Here is a 15,724-nt window from a genome sequence, read left to right as displayed (position 1 = left end):
TCCAATTCTTCCAGAATCCCCCCCACCTCAGATTGTTGATGAGACTTGCACAGACTCTTGTTACGTACTTGAGGTTAGGCCTGAGGCTCCCAGCCCTGTTTGAGAAGCAGCCAGCTGGGTTAATGTGGATGGCTGGCATGGAGGCAGGAGCCTGGACTGGTTTGATCAGCTCTCTTTTTCCTTTCCCTAGCCCAGGGTCACAACTATGTCCACAGCACCTTCCCCGTCCCTGATCGGACCAGCTGTGAGACTGATCGATTGTCAGTGATGCCCTCGAGGGAAGGAAAGCTGCCCTGCTTACCCCTTCGAGCCTTAATGTGATACCAGTCCCATGGCAGATTACCCTGTGAAGTGACCATCAAAGCTGCACAACCTTGCGATGTAAGCCTCTCCCGATTAGAACACTGTGGGACGGACTCTGACAGTTCAAGATGGTGGCTTGCCTCCCCCATTTGCAGGGCACCTCAGGGTGACCAATAAGTGCCTGCCTATGACATCCACATCCTGAAAATGGAAGGTTATGGTACAGAGGCCATTCAATCCATCACATCTGTGCTGACTGGGGAAAAAAAATTAGCCACCTCTTCTAATCCCAGCTTCCAGCACCTGGTCCAGAGCCCTGCAGGTTACAGCAGTGCAGATGATGATCCAGGTACCTCTTAAATCAGTTGAGTATTTCAGCCTGTACCACTAATTCAGGCAGCAAATTCCTGATCCCACCACCCTCCAGATTTCTCCTGTCCCCTCTAATTTTTCTAACAATCGTCTTGAATCTTTGTTCCCCAGTAGTTGAGCTCTCTGCCAGGGGAAGGAAGTCATTACTATCTATCTGGGCCCCTAATTTAAACAGAATGAGCCAGGGGTTGGCAAACATTTGTCCTGGGAATATTTTCTTTGTTCGTCATGTCATTGTCCGTGGCACGATGTCCAGGCTGTGTTGGCTTTAGGCAGTCAGTTCATGGACAAGGCAGAGTGTAAGACAGCATTGAGGGGGCAGTGCAGAAGCTGTTGGCTGTTCCTGCATTTCACCATTTTGCAGGCTGATGTTCCCATGTTCCCCTGCCAATTCTGAGCACCTCGTTGGGGTCCTGTCTCTGTCTTTGTTCCTCCTCCTCCTCCTCCTCCTCCCCTGCTTCCCCCCACACCCCCCCCCCCCCACCCCCCTCTTCCATTCTCGTTGGCTGCACTTCACCCAGACAGGCCATTCATTCCACGATCACTCACTGATGGGCCCAGGATTAGCTGACTTGGAGGGAGAAGCGTTGGGCTGCTCTCTTGCCCAAGGCCTCAAGGAATTTGTCAAGCTTTAGTGTTCATCAGGACACTGTTGATCCCGCTGTCAGGAATGACTGCGATGTCCAGTGGGATCTATCTTCCTGTGCCTCCTGCCACTTTCAGCTTCCTACCCCTGATTGGTGCATTTAAACCAGCCAAGAAGTAACTTTTCTGACTTCTCCCAGGGAGCCAATAAAGAACAGTGTGCTGGGGCAAAGTGGGATATTGGGGGGGCAGTGGATAACTGGCCAATGTTGGGTGTCACTGCTCCAGGGAATGCGCTGCTGAATACATGCTGGCAGGATCCAGGATAGGCAGTGCTAAAGCTGCCTTCCTTTAACATACACAACTCAAACAGTCTGCTACATGCTTATTTGATTTCAGCTATGAGTTCAAAACACCATCATCTGACTATCCACCTATCTGAACCCATCTGAAGGAGCTCCCTGTGTTTTTGTGTGTTAGAGACTAGGTCCCCACTGTAACACAGCCCAAAGGGATGTCATAACCAGTATCTCATACATTTCTGCTTTTCAGTCTGTGCAACCCTCCAAAATAACAGGAGCTGTCTAAAATCAGCCAAAAAGTGAAATGCTGTTAATCACTTTTGTTTTTAAGTGGGGCAACTATGTAGTGTTTGTACAAATAATTTTTGGTCTAAGGTTGGCCTATGTTCTAGTGGAGCATCTTCTAGCAGGGGCTCAGGGTGTGAGCAGCAGAGTGCCTGTGACCTGCTCTCTGTCAAATAAACCGAACCCTGATGACTGTGTGACAGGACTTGGGTATGAACTGGACCCCTGGGCAGTAGGAGGGTGCTGGTGGCCAGGGGTTCCGTGGTGAGGGTGGGGTTTGCTCGATAGATATCCTGGATAGGCAGGGCAGGTTGGATAGATAAGCAGGGATCCTGGAAAGCTGGGGTGAGGTAAGGTAAATTCACCGTAGTCCCAGGTGACCCATAGGCTGCCCTCTCTCTCCCCTTTTTAGGGGGAGAGCTGATTGGTGGTGATCTAACCTGAGGATTACCTCAGGCAAAGGGCAAGGTTGAATATCCTCAGCCATTACAGGAATTGAACCTGTGCTATTGGTGGTGCTCTGCTCGTGATCCAGCTGTCCAGCCAACTAAGCTAACCTGTTGGCAGGCTGTGGGGAGTAACAGTGACCTAGTAGTCAGATCTGGAGAGTTCCTCTGACAACAGTGGCCAAAAGGCCAGCACTGACCCATGTCACTGGGGGAAATGGGAGTCAGGATAGTCTCTTGGTCTGCACTGAGCAAGCTCATTGCAGAAAGCTTCAGGATGGCTGTTGGGCAGGGGGGGATGTCCCATCCCACATTCCATATCCTGATAGTCTGATTGTTCACTGGCTGGTACTTTGCTGGGTAAGGATGGAGGTGTGCAATGGGGTGACATTCTGAGGACAAAGAAGATGGACATTCCCCATTCTGACCTTTCGTTATATTAGGTACCGCCCCCTCCCTCAACAACACAGGATTTAAAATAACTCAGACCTGCCTATTTGTACTGGCCTATCAGTGACGCCCCACACACTGCACGTTAGGTGAGGATTTGAGAGGGTGGTAATGCCTTGCATAGTTGCATAGCCTGACTGCACTTTGCACATGAATAGCCATTAGATCCACAGTAGAGCTTTAGCTCAGCAGGAGCCAGCGCCACTGGGAATGGAGGGTCAGGGAGAGATGCAGACTGTGTGGGAGAAAGTGGGTGCTGGGGTGAAGGTGGGGCAGTAAGGTGAGGATGACAGTACAAATATACTGGATTTGGTAGAAAGTTTCCGACGCGGGAGTGATATGGCCAACTTGCTTGGGTGGTGCTGCGAAGGGCCCATGAATTCTGGACAAATTCTAGTTGGGGGTGGACTCCAGCCACCCCCTCCCCACAATGTGAACCCTCCCTGGACCTGGCACTGTGTTGTGTGGCCCTGTCAGCATGTAGCTGGGTTTTTCATGCTATAGTTGGTTCGTTTGGGTGTTGGTGGGAGTTGGTGCAATATTTAGGTTCAGGGTTGGGAGGGGGCAGGTGTACTAATTGAGGATTGTACCTGTGGCTGCTACAGCAAAAAAAAAAGAAGCATCTCTGTCCACCTGGTGCGGACTGGGACCCTGGCTGAGGGAGTGCTTGGAGCTGTTGGTACTGAGGTCAACAGTTAGGACCCCTGATGCTCCCTCTGGGCTACAGTCAGCTAACTAGGCGCGAACGTTGAGACTAACACATCAAGCGGTTTCCTTCACTGGCATACACCAAACTTCCTGATGTCCGCAGAGAATACATCCACCTCAAAAACTGACAGATCACGAAGCACCCATTGGCACAGGACCTTCCTCCATCCTCCTGTCTGAAAAATATTAGAACACAACCTGCACACTGCTGACAGCCCCACCTCTCGGTGGCACGCCCACTGGTTGACTGCACATGTTTTCAACCGTAACCTGATAACCCCAGGTTGGGCCAAGTCCCACAGCTTTCAATCTTCCATGGAAAATCTGAGCCATCCACAACCACTTGCGGACAGGTCAGGGAAGATGTGGCCAGCCTGGAACAGACCATTACCCAAATACTGAACTACTGCCCTGAGAGATCTCTCCCGATGGCACCACACTGTGCCAGTCTGAGCACCAAACTATAGCTTTCCTAGCCATTATATGTGTATTAGCTATATGCTTCCCCAGCCATTTTAAAACATGCGTGTTAGCTATTTGCTTCACTCTTGCAGGCAGCTGCTGAAGCACATTATTGAAAAAAGTCTTTATTAAAGCATGGAATTCAAAAAGAAGGAAGCTAAGCAAGTGCTTTGTAGAACACTGGTCAGAGATTTCCAGCTGCAGTACTGTGGCCAGTTCTGGGTGCCACATGTTAGCGAGGATGTCAAGGCGTTGGCGAGGGTACAGAGGAGGAATGACATCAGGAATCGACTTCAATTCTGTGGAGAGACTGAAGTTGCTTTCTTTCAAGGAGAGAATAGTTCAAAATGATGAGGGACTTTGAGGGAAAGACTGGCAAGAGGGACAGAAACCAGAGAATACCAATTTAGGGTAATTAATTGATAAACGAACCCGAGGAGAAATGAGAATTTTTTTCCTTGCACTGAGTTACAATATAAATGCAGAGGCAGATTCAATGATAATGTGTGGAAGGGAACTGGATAATGTGTTTTGAGGGGATTTGCAGGTCCAAGGGGAAAGAGCTGGGCTAGCTTTGGAATGGGGCTGAATGGCCACCTTCAGCTAAAGGCTGACTCTGCAGCTTGGTCTGAAGCTGAAGCATAGTTGAGTGAGTAACAGTGGGGAACCCCAGTGACCGGGGGTGGTTGAGCTAGGAGTTTCTGTATGAAGTGGTGGGGGCAGGTTGTTATTGGAAATAGTGTTGTCTGCAATGAGGAGAGGAAACCTTCTGAAGCTTACCACACGTAAGAGTGAAGGAGGAAAGTGCTCCCTTTCTGGAGCAGTGAATAATGGCAGTGTGTGGTACTGCATTGAACTGTGTAGAAGAATGATGGCTTTGCATTTATATAGCACCCTTTATAGTCTCAAAGCACTTTACAACCCATCTAGCACTTTTTGAGATATGGTTCCTCGAGTGATGCCAGGAAAATGACAGCCAGTTAGTGCGCAGCAAGCCGTTATGCAGAATCTGCAGTGTCGAAGGAGGCCATTTGGCCCATTGAGTCTGCACTGACCACAATCCCACCCAAGCCCTATCCCCGTAACCTCACGTATTTACCCTAGCAAGTCCCCCTAAACAGTTACTAAGGAGCAACTTATCACGGCCAATCCACCTAACCTGCACATCTTTAGACTGTGGGAGGAAACTGGACCACCTGGAGGAAACCCACACAGACACGGGAGAATGCGCAAACTCCACACAGCGACCCAAGCCAGGAATCGAACTCCAGTCCGCTGGTGCTGTGAGGAAGCAGTGCTAACCACTGTGCCACCCCACACACAGCAAGCGCGATTGAGATGTTGTTTGAGGAATTAGTATTGGCAAAGTTCAGTGGGCAATTTCCCCTACTCTTCGAAATAGATCCATGGAATCTTTCCCCAGCACCTAGAGGGCATCGTGATCTCACTTTAAATTGTCAGCTGAAAGCTTCTCCCTGCAGGGGACCGGGGGCGATGCGGGGACCCGGGTTGCCTGGAGGCGATGCAGGGGGGGTACTGGGGTCGTCGTGGAGAATTGGGATTGTCACGGAGGTGCAGAGAATCAAGGCTAGGTTGCCCTGAGTTTTCCCACCTTCATCGCAGGGCCCACCCATCTTGGAATCTGATGGAGCTTTCCTGCCTCTCTCTCGACCTGCCAGCTGTGCTGGTCAGGACCTGCTGCCCTTTAGCCCCATATTGCCTTTGACACCAGGCAGCCAGGGCCCATAGACACGTCAGATGAAGCTAGTGAAGGTGTCAGCCACTCATTGGACAATGACATTGAGCCAGCCGCCTCACAGTCATTTCAGTCTTTCAGTGAAGGAGCCAGATGTCTGCCTGGGATTTTCCCTAGTTGGGGGCAAGGCTGCCTGAACTGAGCAAGCTTTCTGCTTTTTTTACGTGTTTTGCTTTTTCTGTCAGTTTTTAATACTTATTTGAGCTTGTTTAATTTTTTTTGGTGGGAGGGGGCAAGATTTGCGACAGGTATCCCCACCCACAGTATGACCCTATGGAACAGATGGAGCAAGGTAACAGTGTCCCAGTTGATTGGAGTAGCTCTGTTTAATCTGAGCTCGCTGCCTGTTTGTTCTTTGTCCACCTCCTAGCACGTGGTTCAGTTCAAGATGCACAAGTGTGACCTGATGTCATTACAGAACATGTTTTCTGATTCAAGTCATGAAGTTTTACAGCGCAAAAGGAGGCCCTTCAGCCCATCACTGGCCATCGAAGAGTAGGGGAGATTTCCTGGAGACCACCAATATTAATTCCTCAAACAACACCTCAATCACATTTGTTGCGTGTGGGAGCTTGCTGTGCAGCAACTGGCTGCCATGTTGCCAACATTACTCGAGTGACCATATCTCAAAAAGTGCTAGATGAGTTGTAAAGTGCTTTGTGATATGCTGAGACCACCAAAGGCACTATATAAATGCAAGGCCATCATTCTTCTGCACCTGTCTGTTCTCATCCTATTTTCCCACAATTGATCCGAAGCCTTTCATGCTGTGGTGTTTCAAGTGCTCATCAAATGTCGTAAGGGTTCCCGGCTCCACCCTTCAGTGAATTCTAGATTCCCGCCACTTTTCCTTAACTCCCCCCTCAATCTATGCCTCCTGGTTATTGACCCCTGTACTAAGGGGAGAAGTTGTCCCTACCCGTATCCCTCATAATTTTGCATACCTCGATGAGGTGCCCGTTCAGTCTTCTCTACTCAGTGAGGGTCTTAATGCTTAATTTGGGGAAAGGAATGCAGACATTCATACGACAACCTCCGGATATTCTGAAGTATCTCTCAGCCAATAAAACATAGAACCTAGAAGCAGGAAAGGCCATTTGGTCCTTCACAAGCTTGCCTACCATTCAACATGATTATGGCTGATCACATATTCAATATCTTGTTCCCCCCACTTCCTCCCCCCTCTCAGCCCTTGATTCCTTTAACCCCAAGAACTATATCTAATTTCTTCTTAAAATTATAGAATCCTTACAGTGCAGAAGGAGGCCATTCGGCCCATCAAATCTGCACCAACCACAATCCCACCTAGGCTCTATTCCCGTAACCCCACATATTTACTCTGCTAATTTCCCTGCCACTAGGTTCAATTTAGTAGAGCCATTCAACCTAACGCGTACATAATTTGACTGTGGGAGGAAACCAGAGTTCCCGGAGGAAACCCACAGATCAGAAAACCAGGAATCAGACAACGTTTTGGCCTCAACTATTTTCTGTGGTAGTGAATTCCACGTATTCCCGCTCTCTGCGTGAAGAGATTTCTCGTCACCTCAGTTCTAAAAGGTTTATCCCTTTTCCTCAAACTATGACCCCTAGTTCTGGGCTCCCCCACCATCAGGAACATTCTTTCTGAATCTACCCTGAAGGATCATTGGAAGGTGTCCCAATCTCCCCAACATTGAACCTCCTTAATTTTGAGCACAAGGTAAAGGGGGTGAGCTGACCAAAGGTCAGGGAATGGGGAGGCGGGAGGGGCAAACAGCAGAACGGATCGCAAACCAGCCTGGAAATCTGAGTGCTTATTCAGTGTTCTGGGAAGTGGGAGGTAGTGTTCCACATGGATAACCACTGCTCTTCAACTCTCCCGAAGTAACTTGGACTCTGGAATCAGCAATACCTTTTCAAAGTTTGCTGGTGACACCAAATTGGAGGAGTGAGGTGTACTTAATACAGAGAAGGACTGATAAAATAGAAGATGATTAAATATCTGCTGAATTGGCAAGGGGAAAAAAAAGCGATATTGATAGGTGGCTCTTTTTTATTTACTCATGAGATATGGGTGTTGCTGGCGGGCCAGCGTTTATTGCCTGTCCCTAGTTGACCTTCACCTTGTTGGGCCATTTTAGAAGGCATTTGGCACAGCCTCAAGATAAAGGGGGGGCGGTTTAGAACGGAGTTGAGGAGGAACTTCTTCACTCAAAGGGTGGTGAATCTCTGGAATTCTCTGCCCGTTGAAGTGGTGGAGGCTGCCTCGCTAAATATTTTTAAGACGCGGGTTGATGGGTTTTTGATAAGAGAGGGGATTAAGGGTTATGGGGAGAGGGTGGGAAAGTGGAACTGAGCAGCGACAGATCAGCCATGATCTTATTGAATGGCGGGGCAGGCTCGAAGGGCTAGATGGCCTACTCCTGCTCCTATTTCTTATGTTCTTATGTAAATGTCAACCACATTGCTGTGGCTCTGGAGTTACTCGTGGGCCAGACCAGATAAGAATGGCAGATTTCCTTCCCTGAACAACAGTAGTGAATCAGTTGGGCTTTTATGACATGTGGTCATTATTAGACTTCTAATTCCAGATTTTTTTATTGAATTCAAATTTCACCATCTGCCATGGTGGGAATTGAACCCATGTCCCCAGAGCATCACCCTGGGTGTCTGGGTTACTAGTCCAGTGACAATACCACTACGCAACTGATAGTAGGAATAGGAAAGCTGCATTCCTCTTGGAAAATGTGTCTGAACGGGGTAGGGGGACATTGGGAATTGGAGAGGATGTGCATACAAATCACTAAAAATAGCAAGACAGCTTAATCCAGTAAAAGGAATAAAGGACTGGAGCTCACTATTAGAGGGACAGGCTGGAAAAGCTGAGACGTTATGTATACAAACTTGGTTAGGCCAAGGCATACCTAGAATCTCCTAATTTGAGTTAATGTAAAGGCAGCAAAGGAAGTATGAAAGGAGATGTATTAGAACAATATCAGAATCGAGAGGATATACAGATCAGGAGATATTGAACAAACTGGGGCTGTTTTCGCTAGAAAAAGATGGAAGGCTGGGCCTATTCAAACTCGGTTTGTTAAGGTTGATACAGAGATTTGTGGAGACCAGGATGAAGGGCTGCAATTATAAGGTACTCACTATAAATAAAAATAAAGGGGAGCTTCTGGCCTAGAGGACATGGAGTCCAGAGTACTAGGTAACGTGTTCAAATCCCAACCCAGCCATGTTGGAAGTTAAATTTGATCAATAAATCTGGGATATCAAGTTAGTCACAGTAACATTGGCCAGGATAACTATCATTGAATGTTATAAAAACCCATATGGTTCACTAATGCCCGTTGGGGAAAGAAATCTACTGTCCTTACCCAGTCTGGCCGACAAATGACTCCAGACCCAAAGCAACGCGGTTGACTCTTAATTACCCAGAAATGGCCAAACAAGACATTAGGTTCGAGGGCAGCGAGGGATGGGCTACCGTTGCCAGTGATACCCACGTTCCATAAAGAGAGAAAAAAGAAACCAGTAGGGAATTTGGGAAAAACTTCAGCAGTTGGAATGTGGAACTTGATTGTTGAAGAAAATAGTATGGAGGGATAGTGGAAAAGCCCAATAAACGTCAGGGAGAGATGGAGGGATTTGTTAATGGGTAAATGCCAGCATGGGGCATTTGGGCCGAATGGCCTGTTTCTGTGCTGTACATTGGATGTAAATTCTGTTTTCTGTTCAGGCAGCAGATACTCTGGCCGTACGACAGAAGCGACGGATTTATGACATCACCAATGTCCTGGAGGGAATTGGACTGATCGAGAAGAAATCGAAAAACAGCATTCAGTGGAAGTGAGTGCGTTTGAGAAACAGAGCAAGCATTTAATAACACAGCAATTCCTTGTCTTCCTCTTCCTCCCCAGCGTTCTCCCACCCTCTCTCTCTCCTCACCCTGCACTCCTTACCGCTCTGACCTTGGGCTCTCTCCTTCCAGTGTGAGGTGCAGAGGCGATGAAGTGGGTGGAGCCCAGAGGAGGAAGGATGGAGCAGCATATTGGGAGAGGTGGGGGGAGAAACAACAAGAGAGGGAGCGGGACCCGGGGAGGGGAGGTGGGAAGCACAAGGGGAGCAGGGCCTCAGGTGGGAGAGAGTGGCAGATATTTGTGTGGGCCCTGTTTATAGAAGTGTGTGTGTGTGCGGTCTTCATTCTTGTATTGAGATTGTTTATCTTGTGCTGAGTTAACATCTTGCGGTTTACACATAGCTGGGATTAGTGAGATGGGGTAGGGAATGGGTTTGGGATTGAGTTGTGATTGTCAAGACCTATTGCAATGGTTGTTCTGTTGTTTGACCTCCCAAACTTATCCTGGAGTGTGGCATCTCTGTTGCCAGGTTTAAAATGTAAGGGAATCTTCCCAGGAGGGTGATCCCCATGCAGCCAGCACAGGCCCTGGACTGTGTCACCCAGGCAGGTGCAGGCCACCTCTGTCTAATCTGCACTCTGGGCATGCCAAAGCTGGAGATGAACAATCAGCTGCTTTCCTCAGCAAGCCGGAATTTCAGGCTTTCTGAGCACAGCTTCCTGTCAACATCTGAACCATCAGGATAATTTGTCAGCTCAGTGTGGATTTCCTCTGGGATTAGCTGTGGAATACTGGGTTTTATGAGGCTGCCTGCCCCCCACCCCCCCCAACTTTGATCCTCAGCCTCGCTCCTCCCTTGGGTGTCTTACTCAATTTGGCATTGAACCGTGATTGTTTCCCCGGGACTGGCGCCACACTTTACTGCATAACTCTTAGTTTTTGTTCGGGAAGTAGGGGAGGCAAGTCTTCCAACAACTGGCTTACTCCTCCAGCTGTTCAGGCAGAGCGAGGAGCCCTTGACTCTCAACTTCTCCCTTTCTGGCATTTGGAGTGGGGGAAGATGTAGAGGTGACAGCCTTCACTCCAGTTCAAAATCTTCAATTTTTGTCACAAACCAAAAGAAACCAGACCCTGTCAAAGATGAATGCTCTCTCTTGCTGTCTCTCTCTCTCTCTAAAACCCACCATTTTCCTGTGTTGGTCCTTGGCCATTTTAATTAGCAATTTGTCACTCAACAGAATCTGAAAATGGGGGAATAATCCCCTGATAGGAACAGTAGGAGGCCATTTTGTCCCCATTCAGTGAGATCATGGCTGATCTAACCGGCTTTGCCCCCTTTTTATAAAATTTGTTCTTTCATGGGATGTGGGCTGGGCCAGCATTTGTTACTATCCCTAATTGCCCTCAAATTAAATGGCTTGGTCACCCTTTCAGAGGACAGTTAAGAGTCAACCACATTGCTGTGGGCCAGGAGTCATATGTAGGCCAGACCAGGTAAGGATGGCAGATTTCCTTCGCTAACTGACATTAGTGAACCAGGTAGGTTTTTGCATCAATCAACAATGGCTTCATGGTCACCATTGCTGAGATCAGCTTTATAATTCCAGATTTTATTCCATCAACTGCTGTGGTGGGATTTGAACCCACATCTCCAGAGCCTGGGTCTATGGATTACTAGTCCATTGACATTGCCTCTATACCACCATCTCCCCGTTTATTCTTTGCTTTTTTTAGATTAATGACAATCTTAACAATCTAAGATTAACTGACCTGGTATCAATTATAATTCATTGACGAGAATTTCAAATGTTGACTGTGTGTGTGTGAAGCAGTGTTTCGAAAGTCACTCCTGCAGGTCTGTTGTGAAAATTTACGATGTGGGTATGCCGGCGTTGGACTGGGGTAAACACAGTAAAAAGTCTGACAACACCAGGTTTAAGTCCAACCAATTTATTTGATAGTAAACTCTCAAGCTTTTGGGGTTTGTCCCTTTGTCAGGTCACTCACCTGACGAAGGTACTTCGTCAAACTTTTTACTGTGAAAATTTACACCATGTCCCCTAGTCCAAATTCAATGGAGACAGTTTCTCTCCATCTAATGCTTAATATTGTGACAAGGGAGCAGTGGCCAACTTTACCAGGATTTGGGGGGTGGTCAGGTTAAAATGCTGCCTTCTCCCATTGGGCCAAGCACAGAGGGAGTCCTCCATTGTGTGTGTGCGCGCGAACTCCGGTCTGTTTGCAGCCTTGCACAGGCAGTAAATCGCACCTTTGTTTTTGTTATGGGTCACAGAGGAGTGGGGCCAGGATGTAACACGCGGGAGATTGCTGACAAGTTGATTGACCTGAAGGCAGAGATTGAGGATCTGGACCGACGGGAGCAGGAACTGGACCAGCAGAGAGTCTGGGTACAACAGAGCATTCAGAATGTGACAGACGATATTGAGAACAGCAGATATCCTTTGGCACTGCCTTCCTCCTCCCACTCCACCATCGCTCTTTGTCGTGACCAGGATGCATGGGCATCTTGAATTTCAGCATCCCAGTGGATCAGCAGAGTCACTCAGTGACCAAGTGCCTGAACCCAGTCTGTTGGATCTGTCTGCTTTCATAGTGTTGGCACATTCAGTCAGAGTGGAGCCGAGTTCTAGAAACTCAATATGCGTATTCACAAAGCTGGAGTGTTGCCCTCTGAGTGCCCACTTGGCTGACCGCGCTGTCACCATTGTCCATTACCCCCTGCTGCCCACAGCAACCCACTTTCTGCCTGCTCTGCTCCCCTCCTGCTGCTTGCTTGCGCATCACCAAAGGGACGGAAATTTGGGTCTTGGTGTTGCCTCTCCTTAACTGTTCTTCACGTTAGCGTACGTGACGCACGAGGATATGTGTCGATGCTTTAAAGGTAAGGAATGCTTCTCCACATCTATTGGGAGGGATTGCACGGGGGATTGGGATAGTCCTGGGTGGCAGAGAGAAAACTGGATATTAAATGGATACAACATGTGAGGGGGGTGGTGGGTATGAATGGGAGGGACAAGTCTGAACAGATGTCACCGTGTGCAGTGCCCCCCAGTAAGTTAGAGCCCCCCGCCCACCCTGTGGCGCTGACATTCTGCTCTATGATGTGAGGCGCTGGGGGCTGGTGCTGCCTGTGGTCTCTGACTGCAGATTGACACATCACGGGGCTGTCCAGGTCACGTGTCCTCGACGACGGATCCTTCTGCTGTTCAACATAATTAATCCTTCTTGTTCCTTTCTGTTCTGTCCTGCCCTCCCCCTCCCTCACTCAATAATGTCTCCATTTTCTCTTTCTTCGTATTGTCTTCTGTCCCGATGTGCAGGTGATACGCTGTTAGCGATCCAGGCTCCCTCGGGCACGCAGTTGGAGGTCCCTGTTCCAGAAGGGGTGAGTACTTGACAGGTTTCACACTCCTTCCGGCTTCCCTCCCCAGCCTCCTCTCTGCCCTTCTCTCCACTGTGCGTGTAATTTTTCAAGTTTAAACATATCTTCCCCGCACCCACCCATCATTCCTACCCTTTTCTGGCAGCATGCTTAGATACTCTTTGTGTTCTAGGGTCTAAATGGACAGAAGAAGTATCAGATTCACCTGAAAAGCACGACCGGTCCCATCAACGTTTTACTGGTAAACAAGGACACGTCATCCTCTTCTCCAGTGGTGGTGCCCGTGCCCCCACCCGAAGACCTGATCCAGTGCCCGCCCGCATTGCCCAATGCCCCACAGAGGCCGGCGTTGGCCAGCCACCCAGAGGCCGAGCCCACGTCACCTACCCAGTCAGCCTGTCCGTCCACTGCCTCACAGGTACCTCCGCCCCAGCCCAGACCGACAACACCCACAGGTGAGAACTGCTCTGAGATGAACCCTCACCTTCAGGGTCGCAGGTCAAATGATAGAGGGAGAAGGGTGTGCCTTAATTCTGTGAACTGTGTGTGTGTGTGTCACAAATGTACGCCCTCGTATAGAACTGAATTAAAGACAATGAGTATCACCAATGATCAAAAGCAAAATATGGCAGCTGCTGGAAATCTGAACAAACGTAGCAAGTCTCACAGCATCTCAAACCAATATAATATTTCACATCAGTGATCCTTCATTAGATGACACTCAACCGAGTGTCCTGTTTGTCTTGAATAGAATATAAAAATAGAAGGTATTGCCATTAGTTTTCTATTATGATACTAATCGTTTGAAGTTCCTGTTTTGTTCCTTGAATTTCTGCCATTCTTGTGATGATGCTCTTTGTGTCATCTGTTGTGAAGACAGATACAAAAAATTAGTTCAAATCATCTGCCACTTTCTTGTTTCGCATTATGGATTCCCTAGTCACATCCTACGAGACCAACATTCGTTTTAGCTGCTCTCTTCCTTTTGTAAAAGCTCTTAGTGTCTTTACTTTTCTTGCTCGTTTACTCTCCTAATTTCTCATTCTTTATATTTTATTTAATCATCCTTTCCTGGTTTCAAAAATTTCCCAATCTTCTGGCCCGCCTTCAGACATTGTACATTATTTCTTTCAGCTTGATACCATCCTCAGTTAGCTATTGATGGTGTATCCTCCTTGTAGAGTTTTTCTTTCTCTATGGAATATATATCTTTGTTGAGAGCTTAAAATATTTCCTTAAATGTCTCCCACTGCATCTCTAACTATTTTACCTTTTAGCCTATTTTCTCAGTCCACTGTAGCTAACTCTGTCTTGATACCTTTACGATTGCCTTAAATTTACAACACTAGTTTGTCATCCTTCGTCTGAATCTGAAATTCTACCATGCTATGATCACACTTGCCCACAGAATCCTTTACTATAAGATCTTTAACTAGTCTTGTCTCCTTGCATGTTACCGTGGTTGGTTCCAGAATGTGTTGTTCTAAGGAAATGTTTCAGCTACGAGTTGTGAACTCATACTCAAGGACACCTCTTCAAATTTGACTCATCCAATCTAAAGGAAGATTAAAATCTCCCACAGTTATTTCAGTCCCTTTCTTGCAAGTCCCCATTATTTCTCTTCTACTCTGTCCTACAGTTTAGCTACTGTCTGGGAGTCTGTAAACCACTTTCACCAATGACTTATTTCCACTCAAACCGATTCAACATCTTGGTTTTCTGAGCCAAGATCCTTTCTCACTACTGATTTCATCCTTTATTAACAAAGCTGCTCCATCTCCTTTTCTTCCCATCTTTCTGAAATGTCAAACACTTTGTAATAGCTATAATTATCGTACTCATTTACTTCACTTTGTCGAGTCAATATATCTGTCTTTTTCGGAAGGCTGCATACGGTTAGATTAAGAGCCTTTATTTCTGCCTTTTTCCCAAAACTGGTGGAATTTGCTGGTGCCCACTAATGCCTTTATGCTCTGCTCCTTCCTGTCTCACTAGTTATCATGACTGTTGACTTTTCCTTCTTGTTAGTTTGCTAAATGTCTGCTCTGATTAATCCTACATGCCGCCCTTCCCTCCTCCCTCCACAACTTTCCCACTATTGAGTTTAAAACCCTCTCTAGAGCCCCAGTTATACAATTTGTAAGGACTTCAGTTCCAGCATGGTTCAGATGGAGACAGCCCACCAGGATAACATCTTTGCCCAGTACTAGTGCCAGTGCCTCTTGATTTGAAACCCATTTCACGATCACCAGTCTGAGGTGCGCATTCACCTCTCTAATCTTATTTACCCTGAGCCAATTTGCTCGTAGCTCAGGTAGTAATTCAGAGATTATTACCTTTGTGGTTCTGCTTTCTAATTTAGTCCCAACTGTCCAGACTCCATCAACAGAGCCTCTTTATTAGTCTGCCTATGTTGTTGGTGCCCACCTGGACCACAACTAATGGATCCTCCCCCCTCCCTCCCAGTCCCGAGGAGATGTCTTTATTTTGGTTTTGCCTCATTGCTTGCTCTTGTCATGTAGACTATCCAAAGTTCGTTCTCCCTTATCCTCAGCCTGTCGATAGCTGGATTGTCCTTGGTCTAACTTGTGACGTCCTTGTGTCTCACTCGTGTATTCTTGCTTACATGCATCTGCTGCATTTCAGGACCCTCACCATTCTCCCCTCTCTGACTGTCTGAAGGGGAGATAACCTGACTTCTGCACACCTCGTACTGTTGCTGTTGTATACTCTCTCTCACACATCAGCATTGTCACAGGAAGCACTGTGTGCCATGTGCCACTGTGTCTTTGCTACTCAGGAAA

At 47.6% G+C, this 15,724-nt stretch overlaps 1 protein-coding gene across 1 annotated transcript in view; it reads left to right on the top strand.

Annotated features, from left to right (window-relative positions):
- Positions 1–15,724, top strand: part of e2f4 (E2F transcription factor 4) — a 37,971-nt gene that overhangs the window by 3,661 nt on the left and 18,586 nt on the right. The window contains exons 2-6 of the mRNA XM_080187221.1: positions 9,397–9,506; positions 11,811–11,972; positions 12,376–12,419; positions 12,859–12,923; positions 13,093–13,375. Coding sequence (XP_080043347.1) covers positions 9,397–9,506; positions 11,811–11,972; positions 12,376–12,419; positions 12,859–12,923; positions 13,093–13,375 — 664 coding nt within the window. The remainder of the gene's footprint in view (positions 1–9,396; positions 9,507–11,810; positions 11,973–12,375; positions 12,420–12,858; positions 12,924–13,092; positions 13,376–15,724) is intronic.

The sequence above is a fragment of the Carcharhinus amblyrhynchos genome, chromosome 4 (assembly GCF_965287045.1).
Source record: "Carcharhinus amblyrhynchos chromosome 4, sCarAmb.v2.hapA, whole genome shotgun sequence".
Classification (NCBI taxonomy): Eukaryota; Metazoa; Chordata; class Chondrichthyes; order Carcharhiniformes; family Carcharhinidae; genus Carcharhinus; species Carcharhinus amblyrhynchos.
The sequence above is the reverse complement of the archived record's forward strand: the minus strand, read 5'-3'. Positions and strand labels throughout refer to the sequence as shown.